The 23,203-nt window shown below is 38.4% G+C and overlaps 1 protein-coding gene across 1 annotated transcript in view; it reads left to right on the plus strand.

The window, feature by feature from the left end:
• The window catches only part of tsnare1 (T-SNARE Domain Containing 1), a 214,675-nt gene that overhangs the window by 41,254 nt on the left and 150,218 nt on the right, over positions 1 to 23,203 (plus strand). The window contains exon 2 of the mRNA XM_028471586.1: positions 7,785 to 7,908. Coding sequence (XP_028327387.1) covers positions 7,824 to 7,908 — 85 coding nt within the window. The 5' untranslated portion in view covers positions 7,785 to 7,823. The remainder of the gene's footprint in view (positions 1 to 7,784; positions 7,909 to 23,203) is intronic.

Consider the following 23,203-nt stretch of genomic DNA (forward strand, 5'->3'; position numbering starts at 1 on the left):
TCTCACAAACTCCATCTAATTAGCTTACAAAAATCATCTTGAATAAATAAATTACATACTTTGTGGTTAGCTTAATTTCTTTACATTTGACGGCATTAGTAAAGCATTCCGCATACAGAGCGGACATGGAGTGAAGTCTTGGTCCCGGATTAAGTCTGGAGGGATCCTAGCTTTATCCAAAATATATATTTTAGGATTGATCGTGTCTGTTTGTGGTGGTGTAGGACTGCTCTAGGTGGATTCATGTTGTAGAATAGCTCGCTGGCCAACAGGAGTGACATTGTGAAGACCTTCACAAATCAACATAGAATGTGCCGATGATGACAAACACTAGAACAACTGTGATTAAAGGCGGGCATACACTTTACGTCCACACACGACTCGTTGGGGACTTGTTTCCAGAAATGCAACGTTCACATTACAAGAAAAAGAAAAACTCTGAAGCGCCGCCATTAAAACAGAGGAGGATGAAGAACCCAGAAGTGGATAGACACTCACGAATCTCAGCAAAAAGAGCTTTAAAAAAGACGTGATGGACCAGGAACTGGCTGCAATACCCTCACGGGGGGTGACCAGGATTTCAAACATGTTTGATTTTCTTATGACCATATCATTGCTGGTCGTGCGGTGTTAATCACTTCTCGTGACCCCATGTATACTACATGTACAACACACAATTTAGCAGAGACTCCCAATCCCAAAGATAGACGGGTTTTTTGTTTGCTTGCTTGTGTGTTTGTTAGTAAATTAACTGAAAAAGTCATCATTTACATATGGACATGGCCTTACAAAAGGAATAGTAAGTTCAATTTTGGCCAGAATTGGGTGATGGGTTCTTGCCGAATTTAAAAAACAAACAAAAAACAACCCTATCTGTTATAACGGGAGAACCGACATTGTTGAGTAAATGGTTGAACACTGCAGACAAACAGCAGATAAAAAAACCTGACCTAAAGAAGGCCAAAGCATAAATTAAAAATTGTGTAATCTAACATTACATGAGAAATACTTTTTTCATATTAACAGTCATTAATTCAAATTAAGTGCACTTATAATTAAAAGTATATTCAAGTCATTGCAATGTTCAAATTGTTCACAATCATTAATTCAAGTTGTGCATTATAACAATTCATTTTCATAACTAGGCCCATTTAAAACCACGGTTGGTTTACAAAACATACAAACGACACTGTCACGTATACCAGAAATGAAACTCAACAGTTCAAGGCTAAATTTTTACTGTATATTTTAGAAATTTTATTTTCAAAATATTTCTCTTAATTTCATTTACTTTTTAAATATAATTCAATTTAACTCAGGTTTTAAGCGTTACTTTTTCAATATTATTATTGTATTTTAATATTATACAAATATTAAATAATTATTTAATAATTATCAAAATCAAATTTTTACTATTATTGTTCCTCAACACAATAGATCACGAAGAGCAGTCTGAGGTTGAAGAAAGTGTGAGCACCCATGCTGTATGTAGTAAAACATGGTCAACATTTGTTTTTTTACTGCCCTTTTTACAATAATTATTTTTGTAAAAGACTAATTTTCTAACATATAATGTTTGCCTCATATCAGCAACAAGTCAGTCACCAGTTTTTTTGGAGCCACAGACTGAATGAAAATTAAAGCAGGACCAGAAAACTGCTGAAATAAATTCTAAACCGTACAATTCTTTCTGTGTGCATCAACCTGGTCCAGGACCACCTGGAGCGAGAAGTTCTCTAGTGGACTTCCCAGGATTTTTAGTCCTGTTTCAGTCTGGCACATTCTTATTTTTGTGTGGGGCATTTAACTGGTGATATTTTATGGTCCAGAGGAGGCAGAACAGGCAATAGGACCCAGTTGTAAGAACTCAGGCAGACACACAGGATTGTGGGGCCCTGCAGTCTTTTATGAGATACAATGCTTGTCTTTAAGATGTGGGAAAGTTGGCTTCTTCAGAGAGCTGGAGGTCCAGGCAGGCAGGCAGGCCTCCTCACGTGCTGTCCTGAGACTAGCTGAAGCATCCCATGAGGCTTCCTCGCAGGACACACAGCAGAACGAAATTAAACTGACAATGAACCCAATGGACAGACTAAACTAACTAACCAAACAGTAAGAATGGACTGTACTAAGACGTGAACACAGACTGACCGTTGAAGAAACAGAATGACCCGAGGTTGAAAAAAAAATCATAAACACAAATAAACAAGACTGCCAGAAACATACACACACACACACCTGAGAACAGACACTCATACATACTTAATTTAAATTTTTGTTTGAATTTTTTTTTAAAAAGAAAAGAAAAGAAAAGAACAGCTTTTCAACTTACTGCTTCATGTGTACTGTATTTCCAATTATTTCCTTCAAAATTAAAAGGCATGTCGTGTTTTTCAGAATGAGGCCGGTGAGTCTGACGACTTATATTTTGATGCCTGAGGACATGTCATTTGATGGCGTTTCATTTGACGGAGGTTTTGCTGAGACATGAAACCTCACTCTGAGGCCTGAGGATGTCCTGAAATGTACAACGTTCAGCCATTTAACAGTTAATCCTGCAGTCTGCCTTGAAAAAACAATGTTCAAACCGTGTTTGCTTCACAGTGGAACTATAAATTGACAATGGCCAAACAGCCATACACTGTCAGAGCAGGTGAGGTCAGTGTGTGAGGTTTCCCGCTGCACTCACTGCTGAGTCAATGACTACAGAGCTTTAACTCTCCTCAAGCAAAAACATCAGCACTAAAACTGTGATTCATTGCAGCTTCATGAGCTTTCATAGCCCAGCGGCAGCGTGCAGCTCTCACTTTACCAAGCAAAGGAGAGGGGAGAGCGATGCCATTTGAACTTCAGAAATTTCTAAACATTTCATAGTCTTTTAAGCACTTTATTGTCTTCTTTATCTGAAGGAATGATGGACTTGTCAGACTTTGTGTGCATCGGTGTGAGATCTTGTTGGGCCAACTGATGAGTTTTCTGGAGGAGCGTTATTGGCTCGTTTATTTGCATTCAGAACATGATCACAACATGAATGAAAGTGAAACAAACCAAAACAGAACCCAGGAGAAAAAACAGATCCACACCCAGGGCTTGAACTTAAAACCACCAACTATGACAATTGAAAAACACACACAATCAGACACGAGATTGTGACATGTTGCACTGTTTTATGGGCAACTGAATAGTAAACTAATTCATCTTCTCTAAGCCGACTGCTAATGGATCATCTCATGTGCATCAACCTGTCGAACGTCATTGGTTCTTTTATTGGGAATCAGGAGCTTCAAATGTGAACGGTTTCACAGAAGTCTTAACCTCAAGCAGATTAAAGCCTGTATTCAATGCCTATGATGAGCAAGTTTGTATATGAAGTGGGCTGAATAATACACAGGGCTGCCAAGTCTCAGAAAAAAACAAGAGTGAGACTTTAGTGACCTGATGCGTTCCGGCAAAAAAAAAGTGTCCTTTTTAACATGGCTTTGGCCTGTTTTAACGTTGATTTCTACCTTAAGACTGATGTCTTCACCTCCATGCTAGCAGCTCTCCCTGCACTGTGGCCTCCTAATGATAGTTTTAATTAACCAGAAATTAGAAATGAAAACTAACAAGAATTTTGACAAAATACATTTATTTGTCAATATTTAATTTCAACCAACTCTCCATCATTTATCTGGGGACGTGTCTCATGTTGTAGGTGTTTGTCACAGATTTTGATGCCTTGATGACAGAGGCAGGAGGCTCCCACTTAAAACACTGTGGCCCAAAGCAGTGCTACCTTTACCTCAGCTCTCCTTGTCTGCAACAGAAAGGAGGTCATTAAAAAGATAATAATGTAAAAAACATTAAAACATCAAGTGATTTTTGATTGAATGAATGTCTTCTCAGCAGACTCAATGTCCATAGAAATACACTATTACATACAAAAATAATCAAATAATAACAGTTCAAATGAACATTAGATTAAACAAGGAATTTGTTTCATTTACTATGTATTTATGCTGATATAACCTACAAGTGTAATTCAGCTAAATAAGAGTTTTAATTCATTTAAGTTAATGTCTAACACAGACACACACATGTAGGAGTGGGTGATATGGGGGAAAAAAATATCATATCACGATTTATTCTTTGGAAAATCACAATACGATTTTTTTCATTCAAATCATTTAGACTATTTTTAAGTTATTTACCAATGAAACAAACTAATTCACTTACTTAAAATCATCACCCTAAATGGAAAAAAGGAATGAAAGATCATTTAAGGGAAAGTGTTTCAATTTTTTTTTTTAAATTGTATGTAAGCAATTTATCAAACTGGTTCCAAGTACAATTAACAAAGGCTGACATGTTCTTATAGTCACACAGTGTTTTTACTTTGTTTAACTCAAGTAGTGTAGCATTAGCATTAGCAACACTTGCTATCAGTCTCGTGATTTCTATTTGTTATTGAGGTAACACTCATATTATCAAAATCCTACTTTAAACAGTGTTTGAGCACCTCATTTCACACAGTTTGGACAATCATATCCTTTACAAGATAAAACATTACTGTATTGGTTACATTAGGCCTGGGTGATATGGACCAATATTCTCTCTATATTTTTCCTCAAAATGGCAATAGGCGATATAAATCATTTGTTTTTTAATAATAGTTTTACAAGAAAAACAATAATGGGTCAAAGTCAGTGGAGCCACAAAGACCCTTTTATTAATCACTAGCAGCACAATAACAACATTTTGTGTCACTTTTGACTTTATTCCTTCATTAAGGCTGAAATGTGATTAAATTATGTAGTGTTGTTTTTTTCAGGGAAGCTCTGAGTTGCTGAAAGTAGTTTTTAAAGTAAATCACATTCAGGACACTGTCTCTTTAAGGGTGTGGAAACAGCCCTGTTAGCTGCAATAGCAGCAGATCTCTGCTCATAGAGCGATAGAGAGTTAGTTAGAGAAGAGAAACACATGCAGTGTTTCCTCAAACGTCTCTCAGTGTTTAACACTCAGAACTGATAAAGTTTTACAGGACAGACAGCTGACTGTGTGTGTCGGTGCACTGGTGGGGAGGGGAGGGTTAGTTTTTTAGATGAGTAAACTAACACTATAACACACACACACACACAGCAATATAAACAGTGAACAAAATTGGGTAGTTACATACCATCTCAGACGGCGTCTGACTTCTAGAAACACTCTTTCTGAAAGCATGTCGACGAGTCGGTGCATTTTGTGAGGCGTCTAGAGACGGCTCATCAAGACCCGCCTTACGTTGCTTCTGATGGGTTTATTATTGTGTGATGTCTGCCATGGTTGGTTAGAGTTAGGCACATGGAGACATGGATTGGTCTGGGATTGGTTATCTCGGTCAGTCAATCAGAGTTACTCCAGCTACGACAAGCCACGAGGAGCAAAGTTCATTATCATGAAAAAAAGAAAAAGAGTATTGAATGGGGAATTATGAGCATGAGAAATGTCTAGAGTGGCGTGTGGTGTGAGAATGTGTCAAAATGTGGGACTGTCACACTCAAAGCGTGAGGCTTGGCAGCTCTGGATACATGTAGAAATTGTACACACAGATGCTGAGTTGACTGCTGCCAACAATGGATGGATGTGCCATTTTTGTACAGTGTCACTGGTTCTTACAGAGCATTGCGTAAACAGAACAATGATGTGTTTATACGATATATTAAACTGATCATAATTAGCCAGCATATACTATATATTACACTTCAGACATTAAAGACAGACATAAAACAGGTGCATTAATGTTTTTTAATCTATTGATCAATCAATTGGTATATGATTGACTCACAATATAAAATAAAATTGTGTTATTTTCATCACTGAGTGCTGACAAGTGCAATATGAATAAAGAATATTTTCCTTGCATTGTTCACAAAGCACACACCCAAATTTAAATAAGTTATATTCATGCTTTTCTCGATTTTTTGTAAACCTTCTAAAACAAATTTGTTTTTGTGCATTAAAATAAAAAGCAGCACTTAGTACAGAACATTCCAGAAAAGTGGAAACTGAGCATTGAAAAATAGTTAGAATATTTGTGGCATGAAAAAAAAGAGCAACTGATGAAGCTGATAAATTTTGTGTGAAATAGTCTTTCTACATAGCAGTTCATAAGTTCAGACAACGTTATCGAGCCCCGCCCACATTCTCTACCACCGAGAGTGGTCGACTGTCCTATACAATCATTTATCCACTGACTTTGTTCATTTGTCACTCATAGACTTATTCCTTTTGGCTCTGAACCCTGTCATATTCTCCAGCGTGGATTGGCAACACTTTGCTTTGAGCATGTTGCAGCTAGCACTGTGTGAGTGTCTGTGCTAGAGCTGCCTTTAAAGCAGAACTAAGTAACTTGCACTTAGCGCTCCCCCTAAAGGTCCCTTTTGGTCATGTCACTGTTGTAAAGACTCCACACCCCCCGCCGCCTGCCCCACCCCACAGCTACATGTGCACGTTTGCTCTCCCAAGACTGTACCAACCGATCACTGAAAAATCCTAATACAAAATATTTTGTATTTTGGTGTTTAAATACAAAATAAGCTATATAAAATATATATATATCGATATAGGATATGATTTATAAGTAATTTTCTATGTCGCCAATATAGAAAACTCGATATATCTTGAATCTCAATATATTGCCCGGCGCAGCTGCAGCTGAAGCTGAAGGCTTTCTGGACCAGCCGGACACACCGTGTCAGGCCGAGGAGTGGACGGTCTTTGTGTTCTGATCTGCGGGCCCTGAGGAACAGTTTACGGGAATGCCTTCCGTCGCACGGGTGGAGATGGGGCCGGAGATTCCCAAGGTAGACAGAAGTGGAGGGCTCGTCGTCACATCGTTGCTGCATGGAGGCCAGCGTGGAGATCCTGTATGGGCATGTCCAGGATGTCGCTTCTTTCCCCATCGGAAAGATTAGCAAGGTCGAGCCACCGTGCCCGTTCCTGGAGGACCGGCATGATAGGAGTATTTTCCAACAAGCTCTAGTATCACAGGCAGTTTAGCATTTTCTGGACTGTCAAAATGGCTGCTCCAGTTGGAGTGATATCACGCGGGACATCCTTATAGTCCCATGTGACCATGTGAACAGTATGAGGAAGAGAGACAAGTAAAATAAATGAATGATGTGGGAGTAATACGGAAGTAAGTGTGGAAATGTGTGTGATGTGTTTGTGTGCTGACAAAGCAGCTCTGAAGATGGATGGATGGAAGGATGGATAGATAGATGGATGGATATTTGTGTGTGCTGTCTGATGGAGCGCTGGGTTGCGAGTGTGTGTGCGTGCCTGGTGCCGCGACGACAGTGTGTGTGATTGCTAAGTGTTGCTGCTGAGCTGTCACTGCATGGAGTTGCTCCGTTCCTCTCTGCCTTTTTTTTGCTGGCTGCGCCATGTTATAAGTTTGAGGAAAGTCAATTTGTAGACAACCGTGTGCAGCCACGGGGCTTGTCATAATCTAGCATTAGTTTGTGGAGCCTCTGCAACTGGGTTAGAGGCAGGGAAAGTTGCAAGTGCAAGGTTCTAGTTTCACATCAAGAGCAACTTACATTGCTGTGTCTTGCCCAAAGATGCTTTGCAAACCACTTGATTAGTGTTACAAGTGTGAATTATTTCAATCATCTAATCAGCCATGTTCAGTAAAGTAAGCTGGTCGTAATATATAAATATTTCAGTTTACAACCTGCTTACCTGTGAAAAGTGAGAGCTTATTTATCTCCTAAACTGCCTACACCATTTGTTATGTGTGATTTAGAGTTTTGTCTCCTCCACAGGTATCTTCAGCTGATACAGTACGTCATCACGCATCAAAGATGTCGTATGGGTCCATTGACAGAGATTCTTTTGACAGCCGTAGTCCATTTGGATGTCCAACGCGTCAGGGCTACCAGCCAGTAGGTAAGGAGCAGTAAACATGTCACGGGATGCCAACATTTCACTTCTATATGTACTTTGTGTTTGATGATGATTTTTGATGCATTCAGTTTATTATTATTATGTAAAATAATTGTTTATTAAAAACTTTAAATTTGTAAACATCAGCAGTTCTTTTTATGAAATAAAAAAGGAATTAAAATAATAAACACTTAGTAAAGATAAATCATAAATTCCTGTAAATAAATAATTATCCCAAAAAATGTGTTAAATTAAACTATAGAAAAAAGATACAATAAGTTAAAATGTAAATTGAAATACAAGGGCTTGTTCATGTTTGTAGGAAACACACTTTTGTTGGTGGTTTGATAGGCACCTGCACTGCACTGATTGTCCCGTTACGAATGTGTCTCATCCTTATCGGAGACTCGGTACACAAAGATCCACAACTATTGTAGCTTAAAAACTTGTTGTAACTTATTTCATTTATTTTTCTAACCCTTTTATTAAATTCAAGTCAACTTTCAAAGATAATGCCATGGATTTGTACATTCTTTGTGCTGACAAAACTCCCACTTCCATCTCACGTGCGGGGGCCTAATTCTTTTTTAATGCTGCTGCTGTTTGGTTTCTTTTGTTTTGTATATTACTGTATTATTATTGTATACTTGTATTATTTTGTTGGTGGTGTTTTTCAATTTCTATTTGTTTTTCTATTTTCATTCTTTATACTATTATTCTTTACTCTTAACGTGGAAATTGGGGACATTATTTAGTTATGTACATTTTCAATTTTCATGCACATAATGACAAATAAAAACTCTTGAATTCTTGAACTTTCTGAAACCTCCTGGCCTAGGGATCATTGATCCAAATTATTTTCTTTAAATATTTTTAAAGGACTATAATGATAGTAATAGTAATATTGTGACAAACAAGAATCCAGAATGGTCTCAAATGGTTTGTCCATTATCTAATGAATTGTAAATCTTTTGACACGTAGATATCTGCTGCTTTTGTCAATAGTAACATTATCAGTAAATATTACAGAACCAGTTACGTTTGTGGCAGAGAAGCCAATACAATACGCCTGACACTAAAAAGTCATGTAGTCATTTCCATATAAAAAAAGGCAATCTTTCTCTATTTACCAAAGTCTTCCTGTCTTAAGGCACACTGTGTCATGTTTGATACTGAAAGGGAGGAGCTGACATTCACCATTATACAGCAGCTTATTGACACAGTGACAAAAGATGAGATGATGTGCCAAAGTAGAAACAAACACTGCCTTTGCTTTTGTCATAGTTGAGCAGAATACTGTGCATGTAGTGTTGGTGTTGCTCTCCTCCTGTCTGTTCTATTGTGAGCAGATAGATGGGAGCCTCAGTCTTCAGAAAGGAGTCTTTGATCACAGTGAAGCCTGGGTGCATAATAAGGGAGAAGGGTATTGGCAGTGGGGAGGAGGAGGGAGGAAGGTGAAGCAAGGGGCTGTGGGTGGCGAGATAGAGCAGCCTGTCAGATTTGGCAACTGTAGCTCTGGCTGATCTGAAAGGGAGCTCAGCGAATGATCAAAGCTCAGGTTAAGTCTCTAATAGACCTGTCGTTTAGGCTAATCTCTCCACTCTCCCAGAAAAAAGCTTTTAACCATCCGTCCTCCTCTTTAAGCAGTGACATGTCATTTTTTGAGCCAAGCTGAATGTCTCATTCAGGATAGAAAGGCAACGCACTTTTATCATCAATACATGCATGCAAATTGCTTGCTTTTACTGCCACAAAATAAAAAATAAAGCCACACTTTTTGTCAACACATTTACTTTGAGATTGTTTGGCCAACTTTGATGTCAGAAGAATATTTCTTTCTATTTTAATCCAGCCTCACGTTCACATTCACAAAGTTTAACTGTGAGATTTAAATATGAAGGAGTGTATGTGAGTGTGTGAGACTTTTTGACAAGTTGAGTATGATTGGTTAACTGCTGACCTTATTGCCTGAACATTAAACTTTTGACCACAGTAATCTGTCCTCCCAGTGCATCGTTATTGGGTCATTCCATGTCATTTCAACAAATTTTCAGGACACTTCGGTCCAAAAAAAAAATCAGACATTTTTACCAATTGACCTTCCGCAAAACCCCGCCCACAAACAGTCATTGTCTTCATACGTCTAAGCAACCGTTACTATGTAAACAAGGTTCAACATGCTCAGAGCAGGCACAATGGTGAAGCGGTGTGGTCATTGCTTGTGCAAGTCAGGTACCAGGTACCCCAAGAGTTTGACTGGGGGAGTCGTGTTCTTTCCGTTCCCAAAGCTGAAACACACCTAGAGCAATGTCTACAATGGACTATGAAACTATAGAAATGTCTCAGGGATGTGTTTGTCAGTATGTGTAGTATGGAAGATGTGTATGTTTTTAACGTTCTCTCATCTTGTCTGCACTAATGGATTTGTTCATCAAAATGACAATACCGTACATTTGATTGGATTTTGATTAAATGAGGTGTTGAAAGATTTTACAGTGCATTGACATTACTATACTTTCACATACCTAGTGAAAAAGGGGGGCGTGACTAGTGACGACTAGTTATTAGCAACTATCATATTACTATATTACTATCAATATTTCAGTCGACATCCTTCTGAAGCATACAAGTCTCCCAATCTATATTAACAGGCTTTGTTACCACTTAGCAGCGTTAATAGCTGCTAACTTATTAGCCGTGGGTCACCTGTAGGTTCAGCTAGCTAGCTTATGTAACAGTTTGTTTTATTAGCTTATAGCTTAAGGAGGATACAAACAATATAATATAAGAAAACTTATCCAGCAGTGACTTCGGTAAAGTTAGAAGGATATTCACAGAAGTCCAGCACTTTGTCCGATTCATTGTTTATTTTAATACATTTAATATATCTATGCACAGCTATTGTAACCCCTTTTGCCTTGATCTGGAGGATATCGTGCAGGTATTGCTCTAAAAAAAAGTCACTAACAAGCACCGGGACACTTTTCCCAGCCATTACAGACAAGACCAACTGAGGAAAAACTGAGGGGGGTGGGGCTTTTGCAGAAGGTCATTTGCTCCTTAATAGTTCAATAGGCAAACTGTAAATTTTTTGTTTAGGGCTCTATTATCCCATGTGCGTAAAGCCTGATATATGGTTTTGCGCCGTGGGCACGGCGTCAACGTGATGAAGAGGTTGGTTAACTGTACTTTTGCATCAAGGGAACACATCGCTATGCAATTGCCTGCCATGCCGCTAGGGAGGTGTGTGTGTGTGTGTGTGTGTGTGTGCGAGGTTTCAGAAGAGCAATAAAAAGCCCTTGTTTATCTTCCGGTCACAGAAAACAATGTTATTTAAGCATCTTAAAATGTAATTTATTTCTGGATTATTCCTTATCTCCCTAACCATGTGTGTAGTGTTGGACACACACGTGTGCTTTATTTTGCAATATAAACGTGCAACATGCAAACAAAGTATAAAAGTGTACCAAGAGGGAAGCAGCGAGTTGAGAGCAGGGCAGCGGTGTAAAACTTGCTTTAAAGATAAGTCATGTCTCCTCCGCAGCATGTCAGTCATTGTTTGCTGTGAACACACACTATAGGTACAGAGACGAGGCAGAGTAGCGATAATAACAGAAAACACACACCTTTTGTCTGTGATTGGACTCTTGTTGGACTGGTTTGGCGGTGCTTCACGTGTGCTGCAGCCATGAAAAGGAATAATAAAAGTTTTGCACTATGTGTCCGTCTCAGTTCTCTCTTCCGCTGAAGAAACATCTCTCGTATCGCTTCGCAAAAAGTTGAAACACGGCGGTGTTCACTAGAAAAGCCAGTGACCGGGGCTGATGCTTGGGGCCCACCAATTACAGCTATTACGTTCTGCGTAGCCCCGAAGCACAATCAGGATTTTTGGGAGGCGCACGTCAGGTTGCGGTTTGGGGTCTGTGTCGACGTAGAGAGCTACGTATGGCTACGCCGTCGACTATCAGGCTTAAGTCAGAAAAGCTGCGCTGTTTCTGGCTGCGTGCTATTTTTCCCCTGTACTTAAGTCAGTAACTGCACGCCTTGATCCCACTTACGCACTTTGGGTGGAGTGGCCATGAAATGTGGGCGTTCCCATTCAAATCTGGCCTCACGCGTATTCTCCGGGTAGCTTATGTTTTTTTTCCTTTTGCGCGCTTCTGAACATTACATTGTACTAGAACAGGGACGCCCAACCTTTTTCGACTTGCAAGCTACTTCTAACACGGACAACTTTTCGTGATCTACTTTGTTGAGGGTTTATACTCTGCTTTTAATATTTCATCTAATGCAATTATTAAATATTTGTATAATACAATAATAATATTGAAGCAGTAGCTTAAAAACTAAGATTGATTGAAATGTATGTAATACAATCAATAAAAATGATTGTAAATTAATGTCTAAAATATACAGAGTAAAAATGTATTTGTAATTTCCAATTTAATCATGGCAGAAGCAGAACTCAATCCACAAAAGCTTCAAACACAGCTGCTCACTGCATAAAGACCCCGGTTGAAGAATTTCATCTTTGCCCTGTATCAGAACACACAAATGCCTCGTCTGCTTTAACCCAAATCGTGAGAGTTCCTAGAGAGGCTGCTGTTCATACAACGGAGAAGTAAAGTAAATTTCATTTCTGGTAAACTTGATTCTCATTCATTTGTGAAGACATGCGGCCCATGAGCGCGATCGACTGGTAGGTCACGATCGACCGGAAAATTGAGATCTTCCTTTTGATCGACGTGTTGGGCAATTTAAGACACACTGACTATATTGCAAAAGAGACTCCCTGAAAGACTCCCTGAAACTGTCACGGGGGGTGGTGTGGGGCACGCCATAGGACTGACCATCAGCATTTCTAATATTTTCACATTTACCAGTTCTAGACAGGACAATATGGGTTACATTTAATCATATTTTACCCGTGGAGCCCACTCCTTTTCCTAGGATGGTGGTGGGTTCTGCGTCACGGAGGTGATCAGCTGTGTGCCGAGGTGAGCACATCAGCTGCAGCTCTTTAAACGACAGTCTGACAGACCTCAGACTGATGTCCACGCTGCTCAGCCTCAGACTGTTGTCCAACTATTGTAACACTGTGAAAAACGTAAAACCATAATTTGATTCACTACAAGAGTAAATAACAAGTGAAACATTGACAGAGATGACGACTGATGCTGATCATGTCTGAATTTGGAGTTGTTTCGCCCTCTGTCCCGGATGCTTGTTCATGTGCATTTGTTGGGTTTTTGTCTTTTTTGATAATATTTTATATTTTGATAGTGCAAATGTTTAACTGTCATTAGAAATGAGGTGGAAAAAAATCAGGTTTTAACTGTGGTTGGGACAGAAAATTAAGCTGATCTTCAAACTGCAGTAATCATAGAAAATCAACCTGTTATAATGTTTATCAACAAAGGCGTTTCAAATTAAAAGTGTGCATAATCATATTTATAAGATTTTAATAACATTTACTAGTGTTGGGAAAACTCCATATTCTGTGATTTCTAGACAGCCCAAAAAAATGACATCATGGCCCAATCTGCCTCCTTGGCTTCAGACAGCCTTTATTGACAGACCTACGCACTTTTGGTTGATTTACACGTGGTAGGTGTGTCAGGAACTGGGACTGGAGAATACACGCAGGAGACAGGTGCATAACTGCAGGCGCGTAAAAAAGCGCTTAAATCGAGGCCGGAGAATATGGCCCTTTGGGGGGTATGTGTTGGCTTGTTTTTTTTCCATTCTTAGCTTCCAATATCTCAGTAACTACATCAGATAAGAAACTGAAATGTGGTATAGTAATACAACTCCTCCTATTCGCTCAGAATATATGCATCGTATCTGGTGGAGATGCCAGCTCATCAAAATTGGAAAAAGTTTGTTGGGGTTTCGGGCTGGAACATGTTTGAGCCTTCAGTAAACAACTTTGCATATGCCTCAGCTCCCTGTAATTGTATCAGCTTTGAGCTATGAGTGACTTTCTCTTGAAATGTTTTACTATTTTCAATGGCCATTAACCGAATGTGGGAATGTAAGAAAAAATTCAGATTTTTGTTTTAATTTATAGAATAATATGGCTTTTTCTTTATGCAACATCTTCATTTTTTAATTTTTTATTTCTGAATTTTTTTGAGACTGACATGCGTGGGCCATTTTTGGAATGACAAAGGATGACCTTATTGTATTTTTATTCCAGTTGTCCCTGACAACGTCTCGCCGTGAAGAAGAAATCCTCTCTGACAATCTGCGCTATCAACAGTCTGCCTATTATTTAAATTCAAGGATACTTTAATTGTAAAAAAGAAAAAAAAAAAAAAAAAGAGAGAAGGAAAGAAATATAATGAATGCAATAATAGAGCAGAATATAGGAAAAGCCTATGTAAAAAATCACAGCAAATATACATCACCAAAGCTTAAAGAGTAACTAAACCCCTCTTTTTTTGCTGTATTTATAAAGTGGTGTTGTTGATTGATCCTGGTCCAACTATATATATATATATATATATATATATATATATATATATGTATATGTAATGTCTTGTTCAGCTACATCAACATTGTCAGAACAAAATTTCTAACCTGATTGTGTAATTTTATCTTCTCAGCTTGGTGACTTAATCTGCTTAACTTTTCAAGCCTCTTTGAAAAACGCTTGGTGTCCCACAGAGCAGAGCAGAGCAGAGGGAGAAATGACAATGAAGTAAAGCAAACACACTTGATTTGCCTTTCATTCGAACGATTCGACACAGCTCTCCTTTTCCTGGACCCTCGGCTTGTGAGGGACATTATAAAAGAAAGCACAACAAAGGGGAGCTGCACAGCTCTTTTTGTGTCTGAAAAAAATGTTTTTGTGCCTCCCTTCACTAAAATCAAGGTGAATCATTCATGACTTTCACAAAGCTCAGTGCCAGGCCTACCAACAGTCCTAGTCACCAATATTAGCATCCTTCACTTTTTTGCATTGAAGGTAAAATATTTTTCAGAAATAAATGGAAAGTGAATAAATTTAGATTTTCTGAATATTTTTCTTTTGATTTCAAAAGAAATGTAACCAATTAACAAACAAAACCTTTTCAGACACTGGAATCCTACAGGTATGTCTTTGTTCTTGTGCAAAGAAGTATTAATATATTATTAAGAGAACCATATTTCATAAACTATCCTTTCACAGCACATATTAATAAAAACATGGAATTTGATTACAAGAACTGCAAAGTCAGTGATATTATGCCTCAGGTTATCATCTACACATGCAATGCAACTAAAATCCGAAAACACAAACATAACAGAAGGAACACACAAAAAAGGAGAGATGATTCCAAACACACAAAACAACAACAACATACTGTATATTCCAAAACACATTAAAGACCTGTACTACGAAGCTAGATAATTATATCCTGGATTTAGCTCTGTTAGCGGGCTTCACGTAACCAAACATTCTCAGTCAGACAGAAGCTGTCCTACGAATCTTGATATCAGCACGTACGCTAAGTCACGCGAGTTGATTTCAGTCTGGCTTTGTGTGCGCTCTTGTGACAGAGGTGGAGATTGTAGCTCTGCAGATTGGAGAAACTTTCTAGAGCAACACAATTTGAGGAATCATTCTTTAAAAATATGAAGAATTAAAATCAATAATTCAGACCAAAAACAAATGCAGGAATTGATAAGTGTTAATGCTTAAAGTAGTGAGACTTTAAGCATTAACTTTAACCCTATAAACTGAGAATAAACAGACACACTGATCAGTTTCACTTTCACTTTTACCTTGTTCTTAGCTCTGATGCTGTGTTTATACAGCTCAGCCTACATCATAAGGTGGATAATATTTGCATTTTTCATTATTTTACAGGACTGAGGCTCTCTGCATCACCACAGAATACATGAATGAATGAATTCATTTAATGTTCTGAAAGCACTCACTGCACTCAGGCTTTATCAGCTGACTAATGTAGGTCAGTCCGTCAGATAAAAAATCTGTTTCCTATAGGATGTCATTGGTATTTTTCTAAGAGAACTGATTGGTCAGGAGGCGGGACTTCAGTACTTGCTCAGATCCTAGCCAATACAAAACCTGGTCCCGACCAGGGGGTATTTCATCAGTGTTCTTAAAGGGGCCATATGTAGAATTTGCAAGCAATTTCATATTACTTGTGACAGGTTTTTTTAATTTGTTTTTTTAAATAGGGTAAAAACTATTTTTTGTTATTGTAAGTTTGGATTTATTATTATCATTAAAAATATAAAGAAACAATAGTGTTTGTGTGTGATCTTTTTTTTAATTGGAAAAAACAAAACAGTCGAAAAGGAAGTGACCTCAATTTATTTGGTGCGTATGTTTGAAATGATCAACCTATATTATAAATAGGTAGATAATTACATATATTTCAGCTAACAGACTACTACAAGCCGAAAATATGGACTTGTACACAGCGGTGATGCTAGTGAACATTACATCAAACTGTATAAAGACACTGCACACAGAAAAAGGCTTTGACGCCCGAGATGGCCTCGTTCAGGGACGGCTCTGCTGTAAATAAGCTTATAAAAACATACAACAGGTTGTATAGGCCGACAATATTTATTAACTATAACTATGTAATCTAAAAAAAAATCACATATGGCATGACAGCTAAGGACATGTTTCCTAACACTCAAATTTTGATTTTAGGTATTTCAGACATATTTAAAAGTTGAAAATTCACAATAATTCTACATATGGCCTCTTTAATAGAGCCAGGCTTATGGTTTAAATATGGTTCAGCCAAGCCGTCTGTGACCACGCTGACTTTTACCATTCCATCAAAATGTTCTCAACTTGAAGCTCTTCAGCTGAGCCGAGCCAGCTGACAGTGTTTAGCTGTGCACGTCTTCATAAGACCCACGAGATTGATCACAGATTTAATGATTAGAGACGTGAGGGCGCAGGCGCTGCAGCTTTTATGATGAATAAGCAGCCAATAGAAAACCAATGCTCAGACCAACAGGACATGATATCATCTGTTACTGAGCAGTGAGAATAAAGCAGGAAACAGGAAAAAAAACAACATTTCTGTGGTTTGAACATTTTCAAAGTAGTAAAGGATTAAAGAACATTCTATCACAGAAAACAACTGATCGTGTGAGTTTGATAAGTTTTTAACACCTGTCAGCGTTTAATAAAAGAGATCCTGTAACGCACAATTAAATAATATGTAATTTATGAGAATTTGTGAGTGTTTGTTGAATAGTTTGTTGAACTCAGCATAAACGTTAAAGTCAAATGAACAGAGGGAGCAGCTGCTGGATGTCACGTCCAACGCTGCAGATGCTGCAGGTGCAGGTGAGCACTGAGCAGCGCGCGCACATCCCGAAAAGCGAAAGTGTATTTTTGTCATTGGGGAGTCTTCACTCTGCCCTGTGACTGTCCCTGAACACCCTCTCTCTCTCTCTCTATTCAAAGCTTTCTCATTATTAATCTCTATTTCATAAATGGACATTTGTATCATGTGGTTAACGGAGGCGATGGATGTGCACGTATCCTTATATTTTATTACTGATGATTTACACACATAGAGACTGTGATATCTAAAAATATAATACACATTAAACACGTAACAATCATATTAACACATGTAACATGATTATCTGTTTATTTCCTTTTAAAATACCGTATTAAAGTGGAATAAAAAAAAAAAAGTATAACAGAAGTTTTTTTGACTCCTTTTTCCTTTTGTAAATCTTTGTTGAGTGTTTAAAGCATCACTAAATGACTTCTTTAATAATGATGACATGGTTTAAGCCAAGCCTGCTGCTTAAACCTGTTTGACCCACGGACTGTGTTACTATGGTAACCAAGGTGTTTTCTCGTTGATTAAACCGCCGTTCCAGTTAACCTGGCTTAACGGAGCCGGACTCTCAGGTTAAACCTGGACTTGAGCTGGGTTTGATTAAATACCACTCTGGTTAGATGTTCATCCTTAGTTACCATGGTGATTTAGCCCCATAAGACGTTAGCAATCTTTGTAGGACAGCACACACCAATTAAATCCGGGTAATTAGCGCGATAAGAGGAAATTCAGCTTTGTTGTATAGGCTCTAAATGACAGACAAATATACAAAATGACCACAGCAACAACAACAAAATAATAAAATACTTACAATGATAACAAAATCACAAAATAAGATCATAATGACAACAAAAAAACACAAAACAATAAAATTATTATCAAAACACAAAACCACAAAATTACTGACTCAAAAAAAAAAACAACTTAGAGAAAACACTGACAAACAGACAACAAAAATATGCAAAACAACAAAAATATACAATAACAAAAAAAAAAAAACACACACACAAAATGACCAAAAACACAAACTTCGTTGTTTCTTTTTTCTAAATGCTGACATGAATGTTGATAATGTGACCCTCAGATCAGATGATAAAGGTTACCCATCTCTGGTCAACATGATACAAAGTAAAGTGGGAGATACAGGAAAAATAACATTTTCTCCTGACTTGTGATTTAATAAAATTAAACATGAAAATAGGTGCATGAGCAACGTTTGTACTGAATCTGCTGACTAGTAAAATACCACAAAATGTAATGTCTATAAAGATTATCTCAGCAAATACATTTTAGTAGAACTCTATTCAAGTGCAAAATGTGTCTGAAGCAGCATTTTACCAGGAATTAGCGCTCACTGTTTGATTTGCTGTTGAAACTTGGCATCTTTTAACTATCACAAGTGCATCAAGAGTGAGATCCTGAAGTGTAGCTAATTTAAGGATTTCATTTAAGTGCTTGTGTGTAATCCTTGAGCACAGCTTAGTTTAAATCATGTTGAGCACAGAGAAGACTGCGAAGAGACATAGGTAGTCATGCACTTACCCTTTGGTTGGAATATGGGGTAACCTGGCAAGAGTTACTGATAAAATGTATCCAAGTCTCCCAAGGCAAGTCTGTCCTGTGACTGGAATCCCATTGGAAGTCTTTATATCAAGCTGAAGGTCCATGGGCACATCAGAAGCTTTGGTCGTGAATGATGAGCAGAAAACAGAAAATTATGTAATCCTGTTTTTTACAGACTCCTGTCTGCATCAACTGTACTTGCACTCACATGTCTTATAAGAGAAAAATGGGTTGGGTCACCGTTTGACAGTTGCATCCATTTTTGTTACATCCACTTTTGGATGTAACAAAAATAATTAGAGAAGTAACATAATAACCAGATGTAAAGTAGTTAAACCACAACAATGTATCTATCTATAAAGTAAGGAGTGTGTGTGTGTGTGTGTGTGTGTGTGTGTGTGTGTGTGTGTGTGTGTGTGTGTGTGTGTGTGTGTGTGTGTGTGTGTGTGTGTGTGTGTGTGTGTGTGTGTGTGTGTGTGTGTGTGTCTGTGTGTTTCTCTTGAGCTCGTGACAAATGAGAACATTAGTGGTGTATCATAGCGACAGATCAAGCGATTGTTAGCTGTTAAATGCTGGGTGAGTAAAACATTGGCTAAATGTTCTGTGTTTACAGGTTAATGAGATTAAGATTGGAAAGGCTATTTTGATTTGTATTCTATTTTATTTGCTTATGAGTAGTTGGTGGGAGGAGTTAGTTTGTCTGCTGAGCTAAAGATGCTCTTGTAAACGTGCATTGTATTAATTGTTTCCCTGTACTTTTGTTTCACCTACATTGGCTAGTATGTAGTGTGTGAGTAAGTGTTGTTGGTGGTGTTTACAAGGTCAGTTTAAAGAGGATTTAACTTGTATTCTGAATTAAAGCTCCCATGTAAACGTGAGTCTCTCAAAGTGTTTTTCCAGGAATAACTTCATGCTGGTGTTTTGCTTTTTCCCAATGTATTCATTTAAATATATGAAAACACAATAGTTATCACTCTACACATTTCACAGCAAACCTAAATGTCTCTGACGTCCCACCTTCAAACACAACCTCATTTGGCCATCCATGAAAAAACTACTTAACTCATTCAGTGCCAGCCATTTTCAGAATTTCTACCCCCCTCAGTGCCAGCCGTTTTAGAGCATTTTGACTGATTTTTATGACAATCTGAAATCTGACACCAGATTCTGAAAGATTAAATTCTCTACTTTTATCAACAAAAAAAAAGTGTTTGTAGCTTGTTTAGTTATTCCGTAATCAGATTGAATAGAGCAAGTTTTACACAAATCGCCAGTTTCACAGCAAAAAGCTGAGAAAACAGGCTTTTTTTTAAAAAAAAATCTGGCAGTGACTTTGAAGCAATTTTGAAAATTGGTTTCCGTCTAAAAAAAAAAAAAATAACAACACTGAGATGCTTTTGATGGCAAAATTATTATCATTTTTCTATTTGGCTCACAGTTGAATGTTTTGCTTACTGTATTTTGTACTTGAAACTTCTCCGGACACGCAGCAATGACCCGTTTGGCCCTGTTGCTTGATGGTTTTATCTCACGACCACAACATTATCGATAATCCACTCAGGTCCACACATGTTCTGTGTTAGTATGTGGTGCTGTGAGCTGTTGAATACTTCACAATATTACTTCATAGCTCCATAATCTCCCTCGTCCTGCTTCTTCCTCCATAGCTAATGGTAGTGGCTAATCTCACATCTAAAGGTGTTCTGCTGCCACCTTCAGGGCACCAGTTGGTACTCCTTCGTCCAAATTCTTCTTTGTTTCTCGGCAGTACTTTTGGAGTATAGACCTTAACATCTGATGTCCCCGCGCACTTTCAGGGTGATAAGCATTAGAAACAACATGATGGATGTTTAACATTTTGACAACCTGTTTCAAAAGTTTTAACTAATTTGTGGGGATGAATTTGATGAGAGCTTTGGACACAAAATTAGCAGTAATTTTACGCAGAGAAACTGCTTCAGGATAACACGTGGTGAAACATAATGTTCAATAGATACTCTTTTCTCCTCTTTGTTCTTGGTAGCGGACCAATACAATAAGCAATCATGCACTGAAATAACTCTTCTAGCACAGGAAATAGATGTAATGAAGCTGCTGGAATCTTCTAGTTGTTGTTTTTCAGCAACTTGGAAAATATGGCAGAAGGGACAAAATTGGATTATGTCAGACTTAAGTCCTGGCTAAAAGAAGTGGTGTAAAATAATGTGGAAGGTTTTTGTTTTGACTCAATGAACAGACCATTGACTTTCATGCGTTAGGTACAGAACTTACTGACAATACTCAGTCAGTATCACAATCTGGTACACAATGTCCCAGTCTGACTCTGGCTCAGTGAAATTGGGCCGTACTAAAATGTAGTATTCAAGCATAAAGGCAGACACTGTTGTAGCATTTTGTTAGCATCAGGTCTGCTTTCTGAGCAGCACACGGACGATCACAGGTTATGGGGGGGGGGGGGCTGACTGAGGAAGACAGGCTGGCGAAAGAGAGATGCTTTGCGTCAGTGACCAGGCAACCGGGGATGTCGGTGTAGTGGGGGGTGGCCTGGGCCTCCTTGGCCCCTGTTGGTGCTGCCTGGCGTCTGATCCCAAATATTAGTTCTAGGTGTAAGCACTCACCCTCTCCCTCTGTTCACGCCCACCATCAAGATACTTTTAAAGGAGCATAGGGCATGATTTGTGAAAAAATAAACAAATCATTTTAAGTTTTTAGTGCTAATGGAAGATGAAGGACTCAAAACCAAAGAGAACGAGCCCACACACATTCTCCCTATTGCCTTGAACAGGCTGTGTGATGCATTTTGTACTGCTGTTCTGGGGCCAAATTTCCCACGTAGTTATGCAGACGTGACGTCAAATGAAGCTGGTGCGCGTTGTCGATGGCTTGGAGAGACGTCCCACTGACGAAAATAAAGAAGAATGGAAAAGAAGACAACTTGGAGACTGAAAGTAGATAAGCACAGTGGACCAAACTAGTGTTTGAATAGGACTGGATCAGAAGTTACACCTAAAATTGACACAACCTCAACAAAGGTGAACTTTTGGCACACTCACCATGGTTGGTGTTTAATCTCACCAACTTTTTTAGTTTCCTGGGCATTCGGTGGAGTTTGTCGTTGCTCTTTACATTTTAAAGGCTGACAGTTTGCAATGACATATCCCGGTTTGTTACATTAAAAACATTCTTTTCTTTATTCTTAGAATTTTGAGTCTTGACAGCACTGCTCTGTGAAACTGCAGCAACTCGGGGCCCTCTCAGCAGAGACAGGTTGAAAGGCCAACTTGTGCGTCAGCACATATTTGTCCGCTAACGCCGCAGTAGTAGACAGAGAATTAACCTTATGTTCACTCAAATGTACTCCAGTAGATATTTCTGAAAGTCAAAGTCGTTTGCTTTACAGGCATTGCTCCATTTCTCAGACAATGTGCAGTGAGTTTGGTTTAGGGCTCTGCGGTGATTTTCTAATCTTTTGTAGATAGGCTTCGGGTACGAGTTCATAAGCATGAAGAACTGTGGCTTTGATCAAATCATAATTTAAAGGTCCAGTGTTATGCTATTTTTCACCCATCTCCATTTGTTCTAAGAACCCCAACAACACAGTATTTAAGGTTTATTTTCCCAAACTCGCCTGTTTTCTGAAGTTTTATCCCTCTGAAATGTCATTTTCATGATGCTTCTAAAAACTAGCTGTTTTGGGGTATTCATGCATGTGCATGAGTAAACGTGTCTATAGACGCAGACTTCATACCTCACTCTGAGAGGGAGATCACCAGAGCAATTTTCTTTTGCAATCCACACACTCTCGTTATTGTTTTCAGCCAAAAAACTGCACATTACAGTAAAACACACGGCTATTGTGATTGTGAGTCTGTTTGACTCAGTGATTCAGTGTGTGTGTGTGTGTGTGTGTGTGCGGCAGCAGAAGTGGAGTCAGTCAGCTGTTACAAACACCAAAGTGTTTAGCTGCTAAGTCACTTTCTTCTCCTTATCACATCTCCTAACCACAGAAATAGTGCATTTAAGGTGGTAATAATTTGTATTGTTCAAGCGCTGGGTCGCATTGGGTCACAAACTTGTCACAAAAAGTAGACCTGCTCCCTGGTTGCTACACCGTGTCTGTCCACTACTCCTCAAGGAGGGGTTCAATGCAGAGAACACATTTCATGTATGTAGCTTTACATATATGACAATAAAGTATCATTTATATTCTATATTAAACTGCAGTGTTTGTTTTACCTGTGAGGTAGTTTGAGAGAGAGGAGCTCACATTCTTTTTGGTAGGAGGTGCCAGGATAGTCAGTAGGAGGAGTTTCTGCGATGTGACGTCACAACTCAAGAAAAATCCAATTAATCCGTTTGGAGCTGACTTTTACAAAATGTGGAATAACAAGGGAGAGAGAGAA

This window comes from Gouania willdenowi, chromosome 16 (assembly GCF_900634775.1).
Source record: "Gouania willdenowi chromosome 16, fGouWil2.1, whole genome shotgun sequence".
Taxonomy (NCBI): Eukaryota; Metazoa; Chordata; class Actinopteri; order Blenniiformes; family Gobiesocidae; genus Gouania; species Gouania willdenowi.